This window comes from Nyctibius grandis, chromosome 26 (genome assembly GCF_013368605.1).
Source record: "Nyctibius grandis isolate bNycGra1 chromosome 26, bNycGra1.pri, whole genome shotgun sequence".
Classification (NCBI taxonomy): Eukaryota; Metazoa; Chordata; class Aves; order Nyctibiiformes; family Nyctibiidae; genus Nyctibius; species Nyctibius grandis.
The window spans coordinates 851,456-871,345 of record NC_090683.1 but is presented as its reverse complement, the minus strand read 5'-3'; the positions used below and the strand labels follow the sequence as shown (position 1 = coordinate 871,345).

At 48.8% G+C, this 19,890-nt stretch overlaps 1 protein-coding gene and 1 gene segment (V, D, J or C); both read left to right on the top strand.

The window, feature by feature from the left end:
- Window positions 1-19,890, top strand: part of LOC137673632 (M1-specific T cell receptor alpha chain-like) — a 242,080-nt gene that overhangs the window by 38,264 nt on the left and 183,926 nt on the right. The window lies entirely within an intron of this gene.
- LOC137673634 (immunoglobulin heavy variable 3-48-like) lies at window positions 10,417-11,596 on the top strand. The segment is given in 2 exon segments: window positions 10,417-10,493; window positions 11,003-11,596. Coding segments are annotated over 2 exon segments (396 nt in total).

Sequence of the window (19,890 nt, the reverse complement as noted above, 5' to 3'; positions counted from 1 at the left end):
GCAGAGAGGAGCTGGGGAGAGGTGAGCAGGAGATGCTGTGGCCATGTGGGATTTTGCGTGCACGGGGTCATGGCCTGTCGCAGCTAGCGTGGATGGGGTGGTGGAGCTGAGTGTTGAGCTGCAGGTGGTGCCAGAGGTGCTGGTAACACTCCTCGTGGTGCCACCCAGGATACAAGTGGCCACCTTTGCAGCTCTGGAGGGATAACCTTCTGGGTGCCAGATGCTTACCCAGCCACTCTCTGACTCCCCTTCCTCAATGAGACGGGGAGAAAATAAAGATTTGTGAGTCAAAATAAAGACAGGTAGATTGCTTAACAACCACAGGTAAAACAGACTTGGGAAAAATTAACGTATTGCCACTCAAAAGTAGAGGAGGAAAATGAGAAACAATGTCAAAATTCAGAACACCTTCCCAGGTTCAACTTCACCCCTTCGTTCCTGATTCTTCTGCCTCCTCCACACCCCAAACAGTGCAGGGAGATGGAGAAGGGGGGTTGGTGTCAGTAGCAGAGGGCTACAAAGATGGTTAGAGGACTGGAGCATCTCTCTTATGAGGAAAGGCTGTGGGAGCTGGGTCTGTTTAGCCTGGAGGAGAGAAGTCTGAGAAGGGTTCTTATCAATACTTACAAATAGCTTCGGGGCAGGTGTCAAGAGGATGGGGCCAGGCTCTTCTCAGTGGTACCTAGTGACAAGACAAGGGGCAATGGGCACAAACTGAAACATGGGAAGTTCCATCTGAATATGAGGAAAAACATTTTTACTTTGAGGGTGACAGAGCACAAGAACAGGCTGCCCAGGGAGGGTGGGGAGTCTCCTCTGGAGATACTCAAAACCTGCCTGGATGTGACCCTGTGCAACGTGCTCTGGGTGAAGCTGCTTTAGCAGGGGCTTGGACTAGATGATCTCCAGAGGTGCCTTCCAACCCCAAGCATTCTGTGATAACGCTTCATCTCTACCACTCATTCCTTCTCAGCCTTTTCCCCTGCTCTGGTGTGGGGTCCCTCCCATGGCGTACAGTCCTTCATGAATTGCTCCAGTGTGGAGCCTGTCCCCAGAGTGCATTCCTTCAGGAATAGACTGCTCCGGCCTGGACCCCCCCATGGGTCCCAGTTCCTTCCTGAAAACCTGCTTCTGCCTGGGCTCTCCATGAGCACCAGCTTCCCTCAGGGCACATCTAACTGCTGTGGCATGGGGTCCTGCATGGGCTTGCAGTGTGGCTCTGACATAGGCCTCCATGGGCTGCAGCAGGACAAGCTGTTTCACCATGGTCTTCTCCACAGGCTGCAGGTGAATCTCTCCTCCAGCACCTGGAGCATCTCCTCCCCCTCTGTCTTCACTGCCCTTGGTGTCTGCAGGGGGTTTTATCTCACAGGTTTTCTTACTTTTCTCTCTCACAGCTGCTGTGCAGCATTTTTACCTTGTTGTAAATATGTTATCACAGAGGCACCACTAGTTTAGCTGATTGGCTCAGCTTTGGCCAGTGGTGTGGTCCTGTGGAGCTCGCTGGATTTGGCCATGTCTGACACAGGGACAGCCCTGATCTCCTCGCACAGAGGCTGCCCATGCAGCCTGTCCCGCATCCAAAACTTGCCACATAAACCCAATATAGACAACAAGGTCACATTGCTGGCTCATGTTCAACAGGGTGTCCAGAAGGCGCCTTCAGGCTTTAGGGCCTTTCCATCTGGATGGCGCCCAGCCCATACTGGTGTGTGGGGTTGTTCCTCCCCAGGTGCAGGACTTTGCACTTTCCCTTGTGTTTTGGGTTAACCCCCAGAGGCAGCCAAGCACCGTACAGCCGCTCACTCACCGCCTCCTCGGCAGGATGGGGGACAGAATTGGAAACACCCAAGAGAGAAAACTCATAGGTTAAGATCAAGAAAGTGTAATAGGTGACGAAAATGGTGTGTGAGTAGCGGAGGAACAACACGCAGACAACTCATTATGAGTGATAAAGCATGCGTCACTTTATTAGCCCAGACAGCATCTATTTATACAGTGGATTTTAATTATGCCTACTAGTCAACTATTGATTGGCTGAAGCTCTACAAGTTACTTTTGCATATCCCTCCTACTTGCGGTTAGCCAGCTGTGCTTCTTTCTCAGTCTCACGGCTCTCACTCCCCCTTTAGTTAGTTGTTTACGATCCCTGTCAAGGTCTCAGTATCCTTGCCGTTCTGCTATCATCAGCATGAACTGCAGTTTCGGCCAGGGCCTGAAGCCTAGTCTTGCTCGCCTCAGAATCTGCTCTGCTCGTACAGTTGTTCCAATGAGCCATGACCTTTGTCATGCAGCCAATCCCCAACAATTCCCCCTTTTTCTTTTTGTACGAGCAGGGCTTGATTCATTATGCGATCTAAACCCTTACGAAGGCAAGAGAATAAGCAAGAGAATAGCATGATTATTACAAGTATTACAATAATAACAAGTATAATACTTTGGAGCAAGCTTTTTAGCCATCCGGATAGCCCAAGCCAATTTGTCAGACTTTCGAGACCAAAAAATCCTTTATCCTCCCTAATACGGTCAGTATGATCCATCAGCCTTTTTATTTGTTTATGGATGGATTGGGATTGATCTTCGAGGTCCATGCAACAGAGCCCTTCAAAGTCCTCACAGCCATGACCATGGGCCAAAAGTAAGAAGTCTATGGCCATACGATTTTGTAGTACAGCATGTTGTGTACGTGAGAGATCATTAGCCATTTCTCCCAATATTCTACTAGTCATATTTGCTTGTTTCACTACCCAACAAGAAAGTGCCTCCAGGTTTTTATGGGCCCGGGCTGCTGCGAGTGCTGGGATGAATAGGGAGGAAAAGAATACCTCCCATTTGCTCCACAACTTTACCTCATCATCACAGGTATTGTCAAGTTGTTGTGTGAGGTCCCTTCTCCATCTGGTTGGCTGTCCTCTTTTTGGATGATGATGGGGTAAAGCTAGGCTTAATTGGCCAATTGTGCATGGACCCCCAGTAGGTTAGGAAGGAATACCATTCCAAGCTCTATCGCCACAAATGAGAAACAACCCGGGTGGTAGATGTCTTGGATATGTGGTACCTGGGTTGGGATCGGTTTTATCTCTTGTTACCTGGTTACACCATCTTGCCCAATCGGATTCCTTTCCTGTTGGGTAGACAGGGGTTTCTATGGTAGCATAGCATTGTAAATCATGTCCTTCATTGCAAGGTCTTTTAGAGGCATTTAGGAAAAAAACAAAAGGAAGCATTTAGTGAATCTATAAGTTCAATTTCTTGAGGCTCTGGACCTATGGGAAGACAATCATCCCAGAAATCATATTGTCCGAGCCACCGACTCATGTTTTTTGCTTGTGCATGGTAATAGCTGGTTCTACTTCTGTTTGATCCTGGTCTCCAAAGTTTCTCATAATCTAGCAATGTCTTATTTAACATGTCCCAATCAGAGTCGTTTAACGGTACCCCAACCAGACAAGTAATAAAGGGGACGCTGGGGGATGCTAAGCTAGCACAAAAAGTGGTGGTACTAAGCTCTCTACTTAGGGTTACCCAGACATTTTGCTTAGGATCAAAAGCAGTCCTTGGGATAAAACAGTTTGTTAACATTATCATGTTCATTAATATGATCACACCAACGTAGCAACTAATCCATTTGTTCCGCCGTTGAAGAAGCGGTCTGATGGCGGCCTGGTGTGGAAGGCTGATCGTTGTTGACGGCAGGAGCAGCCTTGGTCCATCACGATGGTACCCATTGTGGTCCTGTGGGAGTGATGACACACATATATCCTTTGCCAATGTATCTAACTTCCGCAGGCCCTTTCCATTCCCCTGTGCTTAAGTCTCTATAATAAACTTGCATTTGCATTGAGGTTTGTTTAGTATTGCCCGAATGTAACCTTATAGGTGGGGATTCTTCATCCCCAAATATACACAGAAAATTCATGACAAACAATGTCTTGGAAACTCTTTCTTGAACACCTTTGATCTCTTGAAATTTGTATAAATATCTTTTTAACGTTTGATTTGCCCTTTCAACAATGGCCTGTCCTGTTGGTGAATGGGGAATACCCGTGAAATGCGTAACTCCCCACCTCTGACAGAACTTTCTAATTTTTTCACTAGTGTAAGCAGGTCCATTGTCTGTTTTTAACTTCTCAGGAACCCCCATTACAGCAAGACAGCTTGTCAAATGACGCATTACATGGAGGGCCTTTTCCCCTGCTTGCGGGGTGGCCCACACAAACCTACCAAAGGTATCTATTGTTACATGTACATATTTGAGCCGACCAAATTCTGCAATGTGAGTAACGTCAATTTGCCACAGTTGCAACGCACTCAATCCTCGAGGATTTACCCCTATTCCAATTCCCATGCCAATTTTCTGACAACTAGGACAAGCACTAACTAATTCACGTGCTTGTGCCATGGTGAGGTGAAATTGTTTCGCTAACATTTTCGCCGATTGATGAAAGAACTGATGGGATAGGTGTATTTGTTCAAATAAATTTGGTGATACTTGCGTACAGGACACAAGTGTGTCTGCTTTATTATTTCCAATGCTCAAATCTTGATCAAATTGATGACTACAAATGTGGGTGACAAAATAAGGTATCTCTCTGAGGTTTATTGCTTGATGCAACTGTAGCAAAATGGTGTAAAGTCGCATATTTCTTATTGGTCGTATAAAAGCTCTTTCAATTCAATTTACAATGCCTGCTGCATAAAGAGAGTCTGTTACAATATTTACAGGCAGATCCTTCCATTTTACAAAAAAATGATATATCGCAAAAAATTCAAGTGTCTGCAATGAGTCCTCAGTAAATTCCTGAGAATTTACAATGTTTCCATTGTCCATCCTTTTGTCAGGTAATAACTGCTGAATGTGATCGCTTTCCTGCATCAGTAAAAACAGCCAGTCCAGTCACAGGTATCTCTGATCTGATAGGTTTCTCTTCCCAATCCTGTTTGCAAATAAACTGTAGCTTTTTATCTTTTGGCAAATGTGTCAACAATTGTCCAGTAAAGTCCCGTAAGGTCATTTGAAAAAGAGCTGACCGATCCGCCAACCACTGTAGATATTCCTTTCTGATAGGTAAATAGATAGCATCTGAGTCTAGTCCGGTAATGTCTGTAATTCTTTTATGCACTTTGACAAGCAATTGTGCTATTGCTTCCACTCTGGTACAAATTGTTGTTTTAGGATGAAAAACCAAAAAGAGTCCACTCGAGCGTTGCCTTCTGCAATAAACCCAGGCAAATTAGTATGATTTCTTACATGTAAAACATAAAACAATGCAGTTCAGATTTGAATTTCTTGCCACAAAGCTCGCAGCAATTCAAAACCACACTGATTATGTGTGTGCTCTATAACAGATCTAACCAATTGCTTTATAATGCCAGCTACATATGCTGAATCAGTAATCAAATTAAAGGGAATGGGAAAATTCTGAAATATTTTTAATACAGCTCGTAATTCTACCACCTGAGGTGAACCCTTTTGTTGTACTACCATAGATTCCCACTTACCATCAGAATACCAGACAAGGCCTGCCTTGCCTGTGTTCCCAGATCCATCCATAAAAATGGTAATTCCATCCACAGGAGTGTCTGCGCATCACACTCCTGTGGCAATTGGAAGTTCCACACTCAATTTTATAACAGGATGGGAGGGCAAGTGGTAAACAACCTGTCCCGAGAAATTCTCCATAGCTGTTTGCAAAGCAAAGCTATTAGCCATACACCACTCAAAATATTGAACTGCAATAGGAACGGTTAGTGATGGAGGGATCTCTGGCCACAAGCTCCCGACATCGCATCCGACCTTTGATGATAATCTGTGCCAATAGCTCTGTAACGAATCTGATCATTCTGAATTCCATTGACCAATTATTGCATACGGAATTTGCCTATCAAACAAAGTGATAATTTGTATTTCCTGATTCAAATCAATACGATGTACAAATTTGGAACGTAGCCTGCTTTCTATTTCTGTAATCAGTTGCTGTATCTCTGAAGTAGTGTGTCGTGGCGCTGTTAAAGTTGTGTCCCCTGTTAATAATTGGAATAGAGGCTGCAATTGTGACGACGTAAGCCCCAAGTACGGCCGCAGCCATAACTTGAGCCTTATGTTCCACAGTACCCACTTTTGCACATGCCTTTATCATAGCATTCAAATCTGTTTTTCCAGGTAAAGCTTCAATGATCTTTTGACAATCAGCATTAGCATTATCCCTGTTTGCCACAGGTCCAAGGCTTGGCAGCCGCACAGGTTAACCCTGCGTGGAAACACCAGTCCTGCGCTCCCTGCGGTTCGGGCTGCGAGTTAACTGCATAGGCCTGGAACTGGTTGGGAAGATTCATTTGTCTCAGCACGCAGTTCCCCCCCCGCGTTCTTTCTCCAGTTTCCCTGCATTCTGCAGCTGGTTGTTATCAGCTGACCTTGAGCATTATACTGAGACCTGCACAACTTCACAAAATGCCCCAGCTTCCCACAGCAATGACACATCAAAACAGAGTTATCTCTCCCACTCAGCTTCAACCTCTTAAGGCAGTTTTTCTTAAAGTGACCTTCCTGTTCGCATGTATAACAACGATGAACTACCTTAATTGCCGCCGCAAAAGTTTTTGCTAAATACTCCATCTCAAATGTGGTGGTTCCTACTTTCTCACAAGCATCCATTGGCTCAGTTAAGGTGGCATTACTATTTGCCATCCCTGCAACAACTTTTCTGCAGTCCTCACCTGTGTTGTCTTTCGCTAACTATAGTGGTAATGCTTCTTTTACAATTTTCCAATCTAACAGTTGCCAAATATTTCTCCCCTCAGGACCCGCACCCACAATCACCGGATATGCTTGTGGAATTATAACTCCTTCTAATAACGCATCTCGAATGATCCCTTTCCATTTCACTCCTCCCTCACCTCCCCCCCCCCTTCCCCTGTATACGCGGGCGGACGCTGACCCTCTCCCTCACCTCCCACATTACCAGATGGATGCAAACCTCCCCCCCGCCCTGATCTAAAGGTGGAGTAGGGAGTTGTAAAGGAGGTTGAGGTGGCCCTAATACTTGTCCCGAACACAGAGGGGGGTTTTGGGGGAGACATAGTCACGTGTCCCGAGGCGTTGGCTGAACGATGCTGCTGCAATTCCGTCTTTAATTCTTCCAGTCGTCTACCAAGCTCTGTCATGTCAAGTTCGTGTCCATTTTGTGATGGTAACAGTCCTTTAAGTCCTTGTGACTCTGGTACTGCTGACTCCGTAAATGGCGAATCCGGTAAAGGTGGGTACAAAGCATGTTTACCCTCCTTCTTGTCCTCCTGCTCAGCCTCATCCGTAGAGAGATCAATGAGAGGGAGGGGGTTTCGGAGGGGGTTTCTGCCAAGTCTCCTGTTCAGCGTCTGAATCAATTAGTTCAAATCGAGCTCGTGTTTTAGGGCGCACTACCGGTTCTGATGGATCTGTATCTATTTTACTCGCTCCCCGCTCCTCAGCTTTTTTCGGAGCCGTCCGTACCCACGGTGATAAAGGAGCTGCCACCGGTACAGCCACCGGGGTCGTGGGAGGTTTTGGTCCCACAAGATATCACCGAATTTTCGCCATTCCTCTACTTCAAACACTGAGTCGGGTTGTTGAAAACAGCCTTTAACAGCCTTAACATAGGCAACTATTCCTGACAATTGTTTGATACAATCTACTCCCCGCTTTTCTAAAAAGCGCTGCAATAATTCTTGGGCTACCTCGAAATCCATATTGCCAGCGATCTCTCCGTGCTCCTTGGTTAAGGCACTCGTGCTCCTTGGTTAAGGCACTCCATTGTAGGACAAATCGTTGGTGCAGCCTTCCCGGCAGCCCTCACAGACGGCGAACCCCTTTTGGACGGTTCAGGCTCCGCTGGTCGACACGCTGCGCCGGTCAGCGTTGAGTCGATCTTGGCCCCCCGGTCGCTGCTACCGGTGCTTCTCTGTGTCCGCTACTCCCGTTCATTCCATTTCAGGCCCCTGTTCGGTGGCCATTGCGAGTCGCGGAGGAACAACACGCAGACAACTCATTATGAGTGATAAAGCATGCGTCACTTTATTAGCCCAGACAGCATCTATTTATACAGTGGATTTTAATTATGCCTACTAGTCAACTATTGATTGGCTGAAGCTCTACAAGTTACTTTTGCATATCCCTCCTACTTGCGGTTAGCCAGCTGTGCTTCTTTCTCAGTCTCACGGCTCTCACTCCCCCTTTAGTTAGTTGTTTACGATCCCTGTCAAGGTCTCAGTATCCTTGCCGTTCTGCTATCATCAGCATGAACTGCAGTTTCGGCCAGGGCCTGAAGCCTAGTCTTGCTCGCCTCAGAATCTGCTCTGCTCGTACAGTTGTTCCAATGAGCCATGACCTTTGTCATACAGCCAATCCCCAACAACGGTGCATGCACGAGCCAAGCAAAATAAGGAATTCATTCCCTACTTCCCACTGACAGGCAGCTGTTTAGCCATTTCCAGGGAAACAGGCCTTTCTCACGCATAATGGTTACTTGGGAAGACAAATGCCATAACTCCAAACATTCCCCTTCCCTCCTTCTTCCCCTGAGTTTTATTGCTGAGTATCATGTCCTATGGTACGGAATATTCCTTTAGTGAGCTGTGATCAGCTGTCCTGCCGTGTACCCTCTCAGCACCTTGTGCACCCCCAGCCTAGCCACTGTTGTGGCACCATACAAACCAGAAAAGGCCTGGATGATGTGTAGGCACCGTTCAGCAAGAGATTAAACATCCCTGTGCCATCGACACTGTTTTACTCACAAATTCAAAGCACAACACCATGCAAGCTGCTATGAAGAAAACGAACTCCATCCCAGCGATAACCAGTACCCCTTGTAGAACTGCCTGGGTTTCCCATCAGCCCATTTCTCCAGCCTGCCGAGGTCCCTCTGGGTGGCAGCACAACCCTCTGGTGTAGCAGCCCCTCCTCCCCAAAAGAACTTTGCTGGGCTTCCTCTTTATTCCATCCTCCAGATCATGGATGAAGGTGTTAAAGAGGACTGGACCCAGTATTGACCCCTGAGGTGCAGTGCTAGATGCTGGCCTCCAACTAGACTTCATGCCACTGGTCACCACACTCAAGGACCGTCCGTGTGTCCACTATTCAGTCCAGCTCACTGTCTGCTCATTCAGATGAGACTTCGTTAGCTTCTCTCTGAGGATCTTGTGTTAGAGGAGAGTGTTAAAAGCCTTCCTGATATCAAGGTAGACAATATGCACTGTTCTCTTCCCTATAAAACCAGCCATTTCATGACAGAAATTGTTTATCAGTTGGTCAAGCACAAGTTCCATTTGGTGAATCCTGCTGACATTCCTGGGAGGGAATATTAGGAGTTGAGGGCAGGGAGGGGGACAGGTAGCTCTGCAGTGTGGAGAGGAGTAGCATGGCACAGGCGGGTATGAGTGGGGGGTTGTTTCCACTCCCTTGCACATATCATTCGCAAGGCCGTGAGTGTGCCTGTGAGTCCTTTGCAGAACCACAGAGGGGTTGAAGTTGGAAGGTACCTAAGGAGGTCATCTGGTCCATCCTGTGTGCTTAAGCAGCCGAGTTCCCAAGACCATGTCCAGACTGTTTTCAAATATCTGCAAGCAAGGAGACTCTGCAAACTCTCTGGGCAACCTGTGCCAGTCCTTGGTCAGAAACAGAGTGTAAATGTGCTTCCTGATGTTCAGCAGAAGCATCCTGTGTTTCTATTTGTGTGCATTGACTCTTGACCTGTCACTGAGCACCACTGAAAAGAGCCTGGCCCCGTCTTCTTTGGACTCTCTCTTCACTTGTTTCTGTACATTGACGAGGCGACCACTGAGCCTTCCCTTCTCCAGGGTAAAGAGTCTTCGACCGTAGCTGCCTTTCGTCATGTGCAGCACAGCCCTCTGTGTGTCTTGGTGCCCGCGGGCAGGGGCCGGGAGTGAGGGCAGGGCGGGCTGGGGGTGCGGGGCACGGGGAGGGTCGTGCGAGGGGACGCTGCGGGCCGACAGCCCGTCCCTGGCGCTGGGGCCGGGGCCGGGGCCGGGGCTGGGGCTGGGGCTGGGTCCGGCCCCAGCTGCGCCTGGCCGAGGCGCCGACCCCGTTCCGCAGGGCTCGGCAGGGCGACAAGCCGGGACAGCGCCGGAGCCGCGCCGGCAGCCACGGGCCAGGAGCCTTGGTGTGCCGGGGCGCCGCGCTCCTCCTGTGGCCGAGGCCCTGCCCCGCGTCCCTCCCCGCGCCCGCCCTTCTCCTGCCGCCAAGGGGCCGCGGCACCGGGGGGCCGGGCCGGGCCGGGCCGGGGCGGGTGTGCTGGGGGCGGGCAGAGGCGTGGGCGCTGCCCCGGCGAGGGGCCGAGGCGGCGGGGCGGGCAGGAGCGGGCCCGAGCGCGGCTCCGCTCGGCTCGTGTGCGGCTCCCGCCGGGCGGTGCGGGCCCGGCCGGCCCCGGCGCGGCAGGGCACGATGGCGGGCGGGCTGGGGCCGTGGCTGCTGGCCTTGTCCTTGGCCGCGGGGCCGGCAGGTGAGAGGCGGGCGGGGAGGGCAGCGAGGCCGGGGCTGGGCCCGGGGCTGGGGCTGCCCGCGGGCGGCCCTGCCCGTGCCGGGGCCCCGGGGCTGCGGCTGCTGCCGCGCCGGGCGCGCTGTCGCCTGTCGCTCGCCTTCGTTATCGGGGAAGGAGGGAGCGGGGGGGGGGACAGGGAGAGGGAGGAGGAGAGGGAGGGAGAGGGGGAGGCAGAGGGGGTCGGCGAGATGGAGCCGGAGAGGCAGAGAAGAGGGGAGAGGGAGAGCGGGAGAGGACGGGGCGAGGGAGGGGGAGGCTTTGGGCGAGCGGGTCGGGGCCGGGGTGCCGGGAGCAGGCGCGGCTGAGCCCCGAGGAGGGCAGGCGGGGCATTGGCCCGGGCGCGGGGCTTTGCCGGGAGAGAGGGGGGCGGCGGCTGTGGCTGTGTCGGGGCGGGGGGCGCCGGGGCGGCGGGTGACCGTGGCCGGGCCGTGGGCGCGCCCTGCCCGGCTGCCTGCGCTCTCCGTCCGCAGGGGTGTGGGCGCAGCCGAGGCTGGTGGAGGCCGGCGGAGGGCTGCGAGCGCCCGGGGACTCCGTGCTCCTCTCCTGCCGCGGGGCCGGCTTCGACTTTGACAGTCTCGGGATTCGGTGGTACCGTCAGGCACCCGGTGGCAGACCCGAGTGGGTGTCCTACATCAGCCCTGATTCCTTACGCATTCAATTCGGGCAGTCGGTGGAGGGTCGAGCCACGGTGTCCCGGGACAATTCCCGGTCCGAGTCATCTCTGTCCCTGCGTGCCCTGCACCCCCGGGACTCTGCTCGCTACTTCTGTGCTGTTCGCACAGGGACAGGAAATCCAGCTGAGCTTTAACACAAACCTGCTGGGCCCAGCACAAGTTGCCCGAGTTTTTCTGGGGTAGCTCAGGACACTTCCCAGTGAGAGAGGGGCCATAACTTCACACCACAGATGGTCCTGGCCTTTCTGCCGGAGCTCCTTTCCTTCCACTGCCAATTGCCATCTCCTGAGTCCCAAATGCAGGGTTTTATTCTGTGTAGGTGTTCCAATGTGTTTCACCCAAGCAGCCTGGCCACTCTGCCTGCCTGCAGCCCCTCTCTTCCTTCCCTTGGTCCCCTTCTTCCCTGGGGGAACCAATAAAGTTTGGGCTTTGGCTAAAACAATGTCTCGTGGGCAATTTCCTTGCGCCAGTGACAGCAAATCAGTGGGGGAACAGCCTCGGTTTTGTTTTAGGTGCATTTCAGGGTGATGAGATCCAAGCAACGAGGTCTGCAGTGTGGTGGCGAGCCGGGAATACTGGGACCTTGCGATGCACTTACAGCTCCAACGCCTCCTATATTTACATGGCCTGGTATCGGCAGCGTCATGGTGAACCCCTGCAGTACTTGGTGCAGAGCAAGGGCCGGGGAGGCTCCTACAGCCACACAGCCCCTTTTGCCCGCCAGAGATTTTCCTGCCGGGCTGACAAGAGCTCTGGGACCCTGATCATCACTGGGCTGGAGCTGGGGGACAGTGCGCTCTATTACTGCGCCCTGAAGGGACCACAGTGAGAGACACTTGGGGCATGCCTGAACAACATCAGCTTCCTCCCCTCCTGCTCTCTTCTCCTGGATGTTCGTGGGGGTCCCAGCCCATGTCAGGGGCGAGTCAGTGTGTGGGCTGTGGCTGGGGTCAGAGAGAGGCCAGTCTCATCTTGGCTGGGTGCTTTCAGTCATCGAGATTTATGGGAAACCTGAGCGTTTGTGTGTGAGTGGAGAAGAGCTGGGAAGAGGTGAGCAGGAGCTGCTCTGACCATGTGTAACACCCTGTGCATGCTGTTGTGGAAGACCCTCAGCCTGCAAAGAGCTGTGCTTTACTTGGGGAGCATAAGATTTGCTTGGGAACACTGCACTGAGAATAGTGTTTGCTTGCTTCTAAGATAAAGGAGCCGAGACCCGTTCACAGGGCTTTTTGAGGCATGAAAGAAGTAACCATGTGTTGAAGGTCAGCTCTGAACACAGAGCTGAAAACAGGGAATGGTTGTTGATGTTTTGAGTCCAGAACACTGGCTCTTCCCAGGATGGGTGATGAGTGCTTAGCGTGTGAATGTTGATGTTATCTTGAACTGCCTAGTCTGGCTCCTCATTGTAGCAGTTAAATAGGGTAGTAGCATAACAATAAAAAGCCTTAGGCCTTTCGGCTTCAGGCCCTTGCATCCTCTGTGGGGTTCCCACGGGACAATGGTGGGAACGAGGTACTGAACGAGCTATGTCCAGGCATGTCCAGGGGGTGGTAATGGGGTGGTAATGAACTAGCCAATCATAATAAAGAACAAGGACTTTGGCTATGAGAAAAATAAGATATGGGGAAGTTGAAAAATAAGAAAGAATGCTGCACCTGCAAGATATAACTTTTTAGCATAAACCAATCAGAACTAATATAGAGGCGTGTGAACAAAGCATACTAACCAATCATAATAGAAATGACATGTACACAGAGTGTGTACAAAACCAGAATAGTATAAATGTACCCTCAGATACGTAAATAAACGAGATCTGCTTAACGATCATATTGATCTGCGTGCATTTACTCCGTGCCCTCTCAACAAGTGGCGCCCGAACAGGGACTTTCCCCCGGAGCAGGGGCCTTCGGCCGGAGACTGCGGAGAAGCAGCGGACAACGGCACGAAAGGAAAGGGTGAGAGGAAGCCAGCTGTAGAGTGCTGCCCCGGCACTGGATTTTCGCACTGGCAGGAACGGATGCGGTAAGCCTGAGTGTTGCTAGCAAAGGAAAACCTGGGTAGGGCTTCCCAGGCAGCTGGGGGAGGAATGGGGTCTACCCTGACCAAGACAGAAGTGGCAGTGGTGAAACTCCTCCAACATATACTCTCTGAGAGAGGAATTAAATATGACGAAGCTGCGTTAAAGCAGTTACTCCTTTGGGCAAAAGACAAAGGACATTTTACAACCTTTAATGATGTCTTTGAAGTGCCTTTATGGGAGAAGATTGGTGACTCTCTCTGGAATGCGGTGTCAAGTGGTGATAAGGAAGCCTTTAAATTGTCTGCTACATGGAAGCTGGTTAGTGAAGCGTTAAAGGGAATAAAAGAGAGAGAAGTCACACATTCAGCTTTTATGGCTTTAGGACTGCAGACGTCTACTACCCCCTCACTGTTTGCGGGACCAACACCTCCCACGGCCCCGGTGGCTGTACCGGTGGCAGCTCCTTTATCACCGTGGGTACGGACGGCTCCGAAAAAAGCTGAGGAGCGGGGAGCGAGTAAAATAGATACAGATCCATCAGAACCGATAGTGCGCCCTAAAACACGAGCTCGATTTGAACTAATTGATTCAGACGCTGAACAGGAGACTTGGCAGAAACCCCCTCCGAAACCCCCTCCTCTCATTGATCTCTCTACGGATGAGGCTGAGCAGGAGGACAAGAAGGAGGGTAAACATGCTTTGTACCCACCTTTACCGGATTCGCCATTTACGGAGTCAGCAGTACCAGAGTCACAAGGACTTAAAGGACCGTTACCATCACGAAATGGACACGAACTTGACATGACAGAGCTTGGTAGACGACTGGAAGAATTAAAGACGGAATTGCAGCAGCATCGTTCAGCCAACGCCTCGGGACACGTGACTATGTCTCCCCCAAAACCCCCCTCTGTGTTCGGGACAAGTATTAGGGCCACCTCAACCTCCTTTGCAAATCCCTACTCCACCTTTAGATCAGGGCGGGGGGGAGGTTTGCGTCCATCTGGTAATGTGGGAGGTGAGGGAGAGGGTCAGCGTCCGCCCGCGTATACAGGGGAAGCGGGGGGGGGAAGTGAAATGGAAAGGGATCATTTGAGATGTGTTATTAGGAGTTATAATTCCACAAGCATATCCGGTGATTGTGGGTGCGGGTCCTGAGGGAAGAAATATTTGGCAACCCTTAGATTGGAAAATTGTAAAAGAAGCATTGTTACTATAGTTGGCGAGGGACAACACAGGTGAGGACTGCAGAGGGGTTGTTGCAGGGATGGCAAATCGTAACCCCACCTTAACTGAGCCAATGGATGCTTGTGAGAAAGTAGGAACCACCACATTTCAGAAGGAGCATTTAGCAAAAACTTTTGCAGCGGCAATTAAGGTAGTTCATCGTTGTTATACATGCGAACAGGAAGGTCACTTTAAGAAAAACTGCCTTAAGAAGTTGAAGCTGAGTGGGAGAGATAACTGTTTTGATGTGTCATTGCTGTGGGAAGCTAGGGCAGTTTGTGAAGCTGTGCAGGTCTCAGTATAATGCTCAAGGTCAGCTGATAACAACCAGCTGCAGATTGCAGGGCGGGGGAACCGTATGCTGACACAAATGAATCTTCCCAACCAGTTCCAGGCCTATGCAGTTAACTCGCAGCCCAAACCGCAGGGAGCGCAGGACTGGTGTTTCCACACGGGGTTAACCTGTGCGGCTGCCAAGCCTTGGACCTGTGGCAAACAGGGATAATGCTAATGCTGATTGTCAAAAGATCATTGAAGCTTTACCTGGAAAAACAGATTTGAATGCTATGATAAAGGCATGTGCAAAAGTGGGTACTGTGGAACATAAGGCTCAAGTTATGGCTGCGGCCGTACTTGGGGCTTACGTCGTCACAATTGCAGCCTATATTCCAATTGTTAGCAGGGGACACAACTTTAACAGCGCAGAGGTACAGCAACTGCTTACAGAAATAGAAAGCAGGCTACATTCCAAATTTGTACATCGTATTGATTTGAATCAGGAAATACAAATTATCACTTTGTTTGATAGGCAAATTCCGTATGCAATAATTGGTCAATGGAATTCAGAATGATCAAATTCGTTACATGTATTGGAATGGTTGTTTCTACCTTTAAGAACAAAGAAAACTGTTCCCCTGATTGCAGAGCTATTGGCACAGATTATCATCAAAGGTCGGATGCGATGTCGGGAGCTTGTGGCCAGAGATCCCTCCATCACTAACCGTTCCTATTGCAGCTCAATATTTTGAGTGGTGTATGGCTAATAGCTTTGCTTTGCAAACAGCCATGGAGAATTTCTCGGGACAGGTTGTTTACCACTTGCCCTCCCATCCTGTTATAAAATTGAGTGTGGAACTTCCAGTTGCCACAGGAGTGTTGTGCGCAGACACTCCTGTGGATGGAACTACCATTTTTACGGATGGATCTGGGAACACAGGCAAGGCGGGCCTTGTCTGGTATTCTGATGGCAAGTGGGAATCTATGGTAGTACAACAAAAGGGTTCACCTCAGGTGGTAGAATTACGAGCTGTATTAAAAATATTTCAGAATTTTCCCATTCCCTTTAATTTGATTGCTGATTCAGCATATGTAGCTGGCATTATAAAGCAATTGGATAGATCTGTTATAGAGCATATATGAAATCAGTGTGTTTTTGAATTGCTGCGAGCTTTGTGGCAAGAAATTCAAATCCGAACTGCATTGTTTTATGTTTTACATGTAAGAAATCATACTAATTTGCCTGGGTTTATTGCAGAAGGCAATGCTCGAGTGGACTCTTTTTGGTTTTTCATCCTAAAACAACAATTTGTACCAGAGTGGAAGCAATAGCACAATTGCTTATCAAAGTACATAAAAGGATTACAGACATTACCGGACTAGACTCAGATGCTATCTATTTATCTATCAAGAAGGAATATCTACAGTGGTTAACAAATCAGTCAACTATTTTCCAAATAGCCTTACAGGACTTTACTGGACAATTGTTAACACATTTACCAAAAGATAAAAAGCTACAGTTTATTTGCAAACAGGATTGGGAAGAAAAACCTATCAGATCAGAGATACCTGTGACTGGACTGGCTGTTTTTACTGATGCAGGAAAGCGATCACATTCAGCAGTTATTACCTGGCAAGAGGATGGACAATGGAAACATTGCAAATTCTCAGGACAAACTGAGGATTCATTGCAGACACTTGAACTTTTTGCAATATACCAGGTCTTTATAAAATGGAAGGACTTACCTGTAAATATTGTAACAGACTCTCTTTATGCAGCAGGCATTGTAAATCGAATTGAAAGAGCTTTTATACGACCAGTGAAGAATATGCAACTTTACACCATTTTGCTGCAGTTGCATCAGGCAATAAACCTCAGAGAGGTACCTTATTTTGTTACTCACATTCGTAGTCATCAATTTGATCAAGGTTTGAGCATTGGCAATAATAAAGCAGACACACTTGTGTCCTATACGCAAATATCACCAAATTTATTTGAACAAGCTCGCCTATCCCATCAATTCTTTCATCAATCAGCGAAAATGTTAGCGAAACAATTTCACCTCACCATGGCACAAGCACGTGAATTAGTTAGTGCTTGTCCTAATTGTCAGAAAATTGGCATGGGAATTGGAATAGGGATAAATCCTCGAGGACTGAGTGCGTTACAACTGTGGTAAATGGACGTTACTCACATTGCAGAATTTGGAAGGCTCAAATATGTTCATGTATCTGTTGATACGTTTTCACATGTAATATGGGCAACAGCACAGACTGGGGAAACAGGTCGTCATGTCAAACGACGTTTACTTGCTTGCTTTGCAAGTCTTGGGGTTCCACAACAACTTAAGACTGATAATGGACCAGCATATTGTTCACAGATTTTTCGTCAATTTTGTCAACTATGGGGTATTACACTTGTCACTGGGATTCCTCATTCGCCTACGGGTCAGGCGATTGTGGAACGTGCTCATAGTACATTGAAACAGCTTCTGCAAAAACAAAAAGGGGGAGAGGAGACTGAACCTTCCGAGAGACTTGCAAAAGCTGTTTATGTACTCAATCATCTAACTTTAGCAGGAGATAAGGAGCGACCCCCAATTGTAATACATTGGGAGGCAGATCGACAGGGAGCAAGCTATGTGCAAAACAAAGGCAAAGTGTGGTATAGGGAACCAGGTACTAACGAGTGGTTAGGACCAGGGGAACTATTACTAATGGGTCGAGGTTATGCTTCTGTCTCTACAGGCACAGGAGTATGATGGTTTCCAATCAAATGTATTAAACCATATGTGGAGGTGGAATCCAGATCCGGAGATCTGACAGAGTAGCAGAAGACAGCAGGGCAATCAGGGATGCAGCAGGAAATAATTGGCTCAAGAAAATCCTTCAAGAATTAGGTGGATTGTCTCTAAAAAGATGGTTAGCCACATTATTAGAGGGAATAGTTTATATAGTTGTGATTATAATTATCATAGGGATCTGCGTGGGTTGTGTTGAGGCAATCATTGAGAATAGTATATGGAAGTAGTGAGATAATAAATCTAACTACTTCCAAAGGGGGAAATTGATACCGGATGGTTTAGCAACGGTTTAGCAAGAGTAGGCCTCAGAGTAGGCTCTAAAAGGCCTGATCTGTGTTACCTTTATACAGAATCAGCTTTCCTGTCAGTAACTTTCCTTTCAGCTAGAATAATAGAGAATAACAGTATGTTCTGAAGTAAACTGCATGTTTTGTAGATAGAGTCTGCTTATGGGAATGTTTCTAATAGGCATTATCCTACTTGTGTTACCCTGTTTGTTTGCATGTTTGCAGAGAACTGTACAAAGAATGGTCAATACAGCCTTTTTGGCACAACAACAGAGAGCAGGATTTATGGGTAACCAAGGCTGGGATTCTCTGACCGGGCTCTGCGAGACGCAGGGAACCAGGTTGAAGTAAGAAACAAAGACAAAAAGGACGAGATAGGACATAGCTCGTTCAAAAATAAAAAGGGGGATTTGTGGGGTTCCCACGGGACAATGGTGGGAACGAGCTACTGAACGAGCTATGTCCAGGCATGTTCAGGGGGTGGTAATGGGGTGGTAATGAACTAGCCAATCATAATAAAGAACAAGGACTTTGGCTATGAGAAAAATAAGATATGGGGAAGTTGAAAAATAAGAAAGAATGCTGCACCTGCAAGATATAGCTTTTTAGCATAAACCAATCAGAACTAATATAGAGGCGTGTGAACAAAGCATACTAACCAATCATAATAGAAATGACATGTACACAGAGTGTGTACAAAACCAGAATAGTATAAATGTACCCTCAGATACGTAAATAAACGAGATCTGCTTAACGATCATATTTATCTGCGTGCATTTACTCCGTGCCCTCTCAACAATCCTTGATCTCAGAGTCTGTGCCTTCCTTGCCGCCCGCTGCAAATGGCGCCCGAACAAGGTTGAAGATTAACGAAGAAGCGGCGGCGACTCTGATCGATCAATTGTCAGGGGCTAGCGCGCGCCAGGACCGGAGAGTCCCCAGGACCTGAGAGTGAGTCCCCAGGACCGAAGAGTCCCCAGGACCGGAGAGTCCCCAGGATCAGTGAGTTCCGCGATCGCAATAAACATGGGACAGGCTAGTTCCCAAGAGCATAAGCTCTACACTGAGGTATTACAGTGTATATTACGTGAACAGGGCTATAAGGTCCAATTAGCGAAACTGGTGCAGTTATTAGTGTGGATCAAAGACAACTGTACCTGTTTCCCTGTATCAGGGACTTACGATGCAAAGATTTGGGCGAAAGTGGGAGTAGAAATACAAAAACGGAACACGTTGCAGTCTGATATTCTAAAGGATTTAGAAGCAACGATGAGGGTTGTTTTTACAGCACTCTCTGCACTCCAGCCTGTAGAGGAGTATTTGCAATCTCTGGCATCCCCTCCTATTAACACCTTAGTGGATGTGAAGGAGCAACAGGAGCCTATATATGAAACAGTCTCCGGAGAATCAGACGATCCTTACGATCTTGATTTCACAGACCCAGACATACAGTCCAATTTATACCCACCATTAACATCGGTAAAAGAAACGGCTGCAGCCGTCCCTTCGGTGCGGGGGGTCTCGCAGCCGGCAGCAGCAGCGGCAGCGGTTACGGCCAGAGCACAGTTAACACCAACAGCTCCTCCGTATCCTGCGTCTGCCGAGCCACCTATTGGCTTTGCTGAAAAGGCACCAGAGTCTCGTGTAACGAAATACAAAACACTGGCAGAAAATTGTAGAGAGGAAGCTGCTCGTAAAGGAGATTTTGCCATGCTGACGGCGATGCCGGTAATCTGTCGCCGAAATCATTCTCCTGAGTATCACTACCTTAGTTATGAAATGATTAAGGAAGTACGGGCCGCGGTGAGAGACTATGGTTTGCACAGTAACTATACTTCAAATTTGGTAACAGTCATTGGGGAATCCTATACTATGACTCCACATGATTGGAAGTCACTTTTGCGGATGATTTTAACACCTGCACAGTATTCAGTGTGGCAGAGTACCAGGAGGCTGCTTCTGCAGACACTTTGGAAAATAGGCAAGAATATTTGGGAATTAATCAGTATGCGACACCAGAGGTACAGGCACGGCTACCTCGTCAGCGTTTACAACAGATCTCTGCATTGGCTT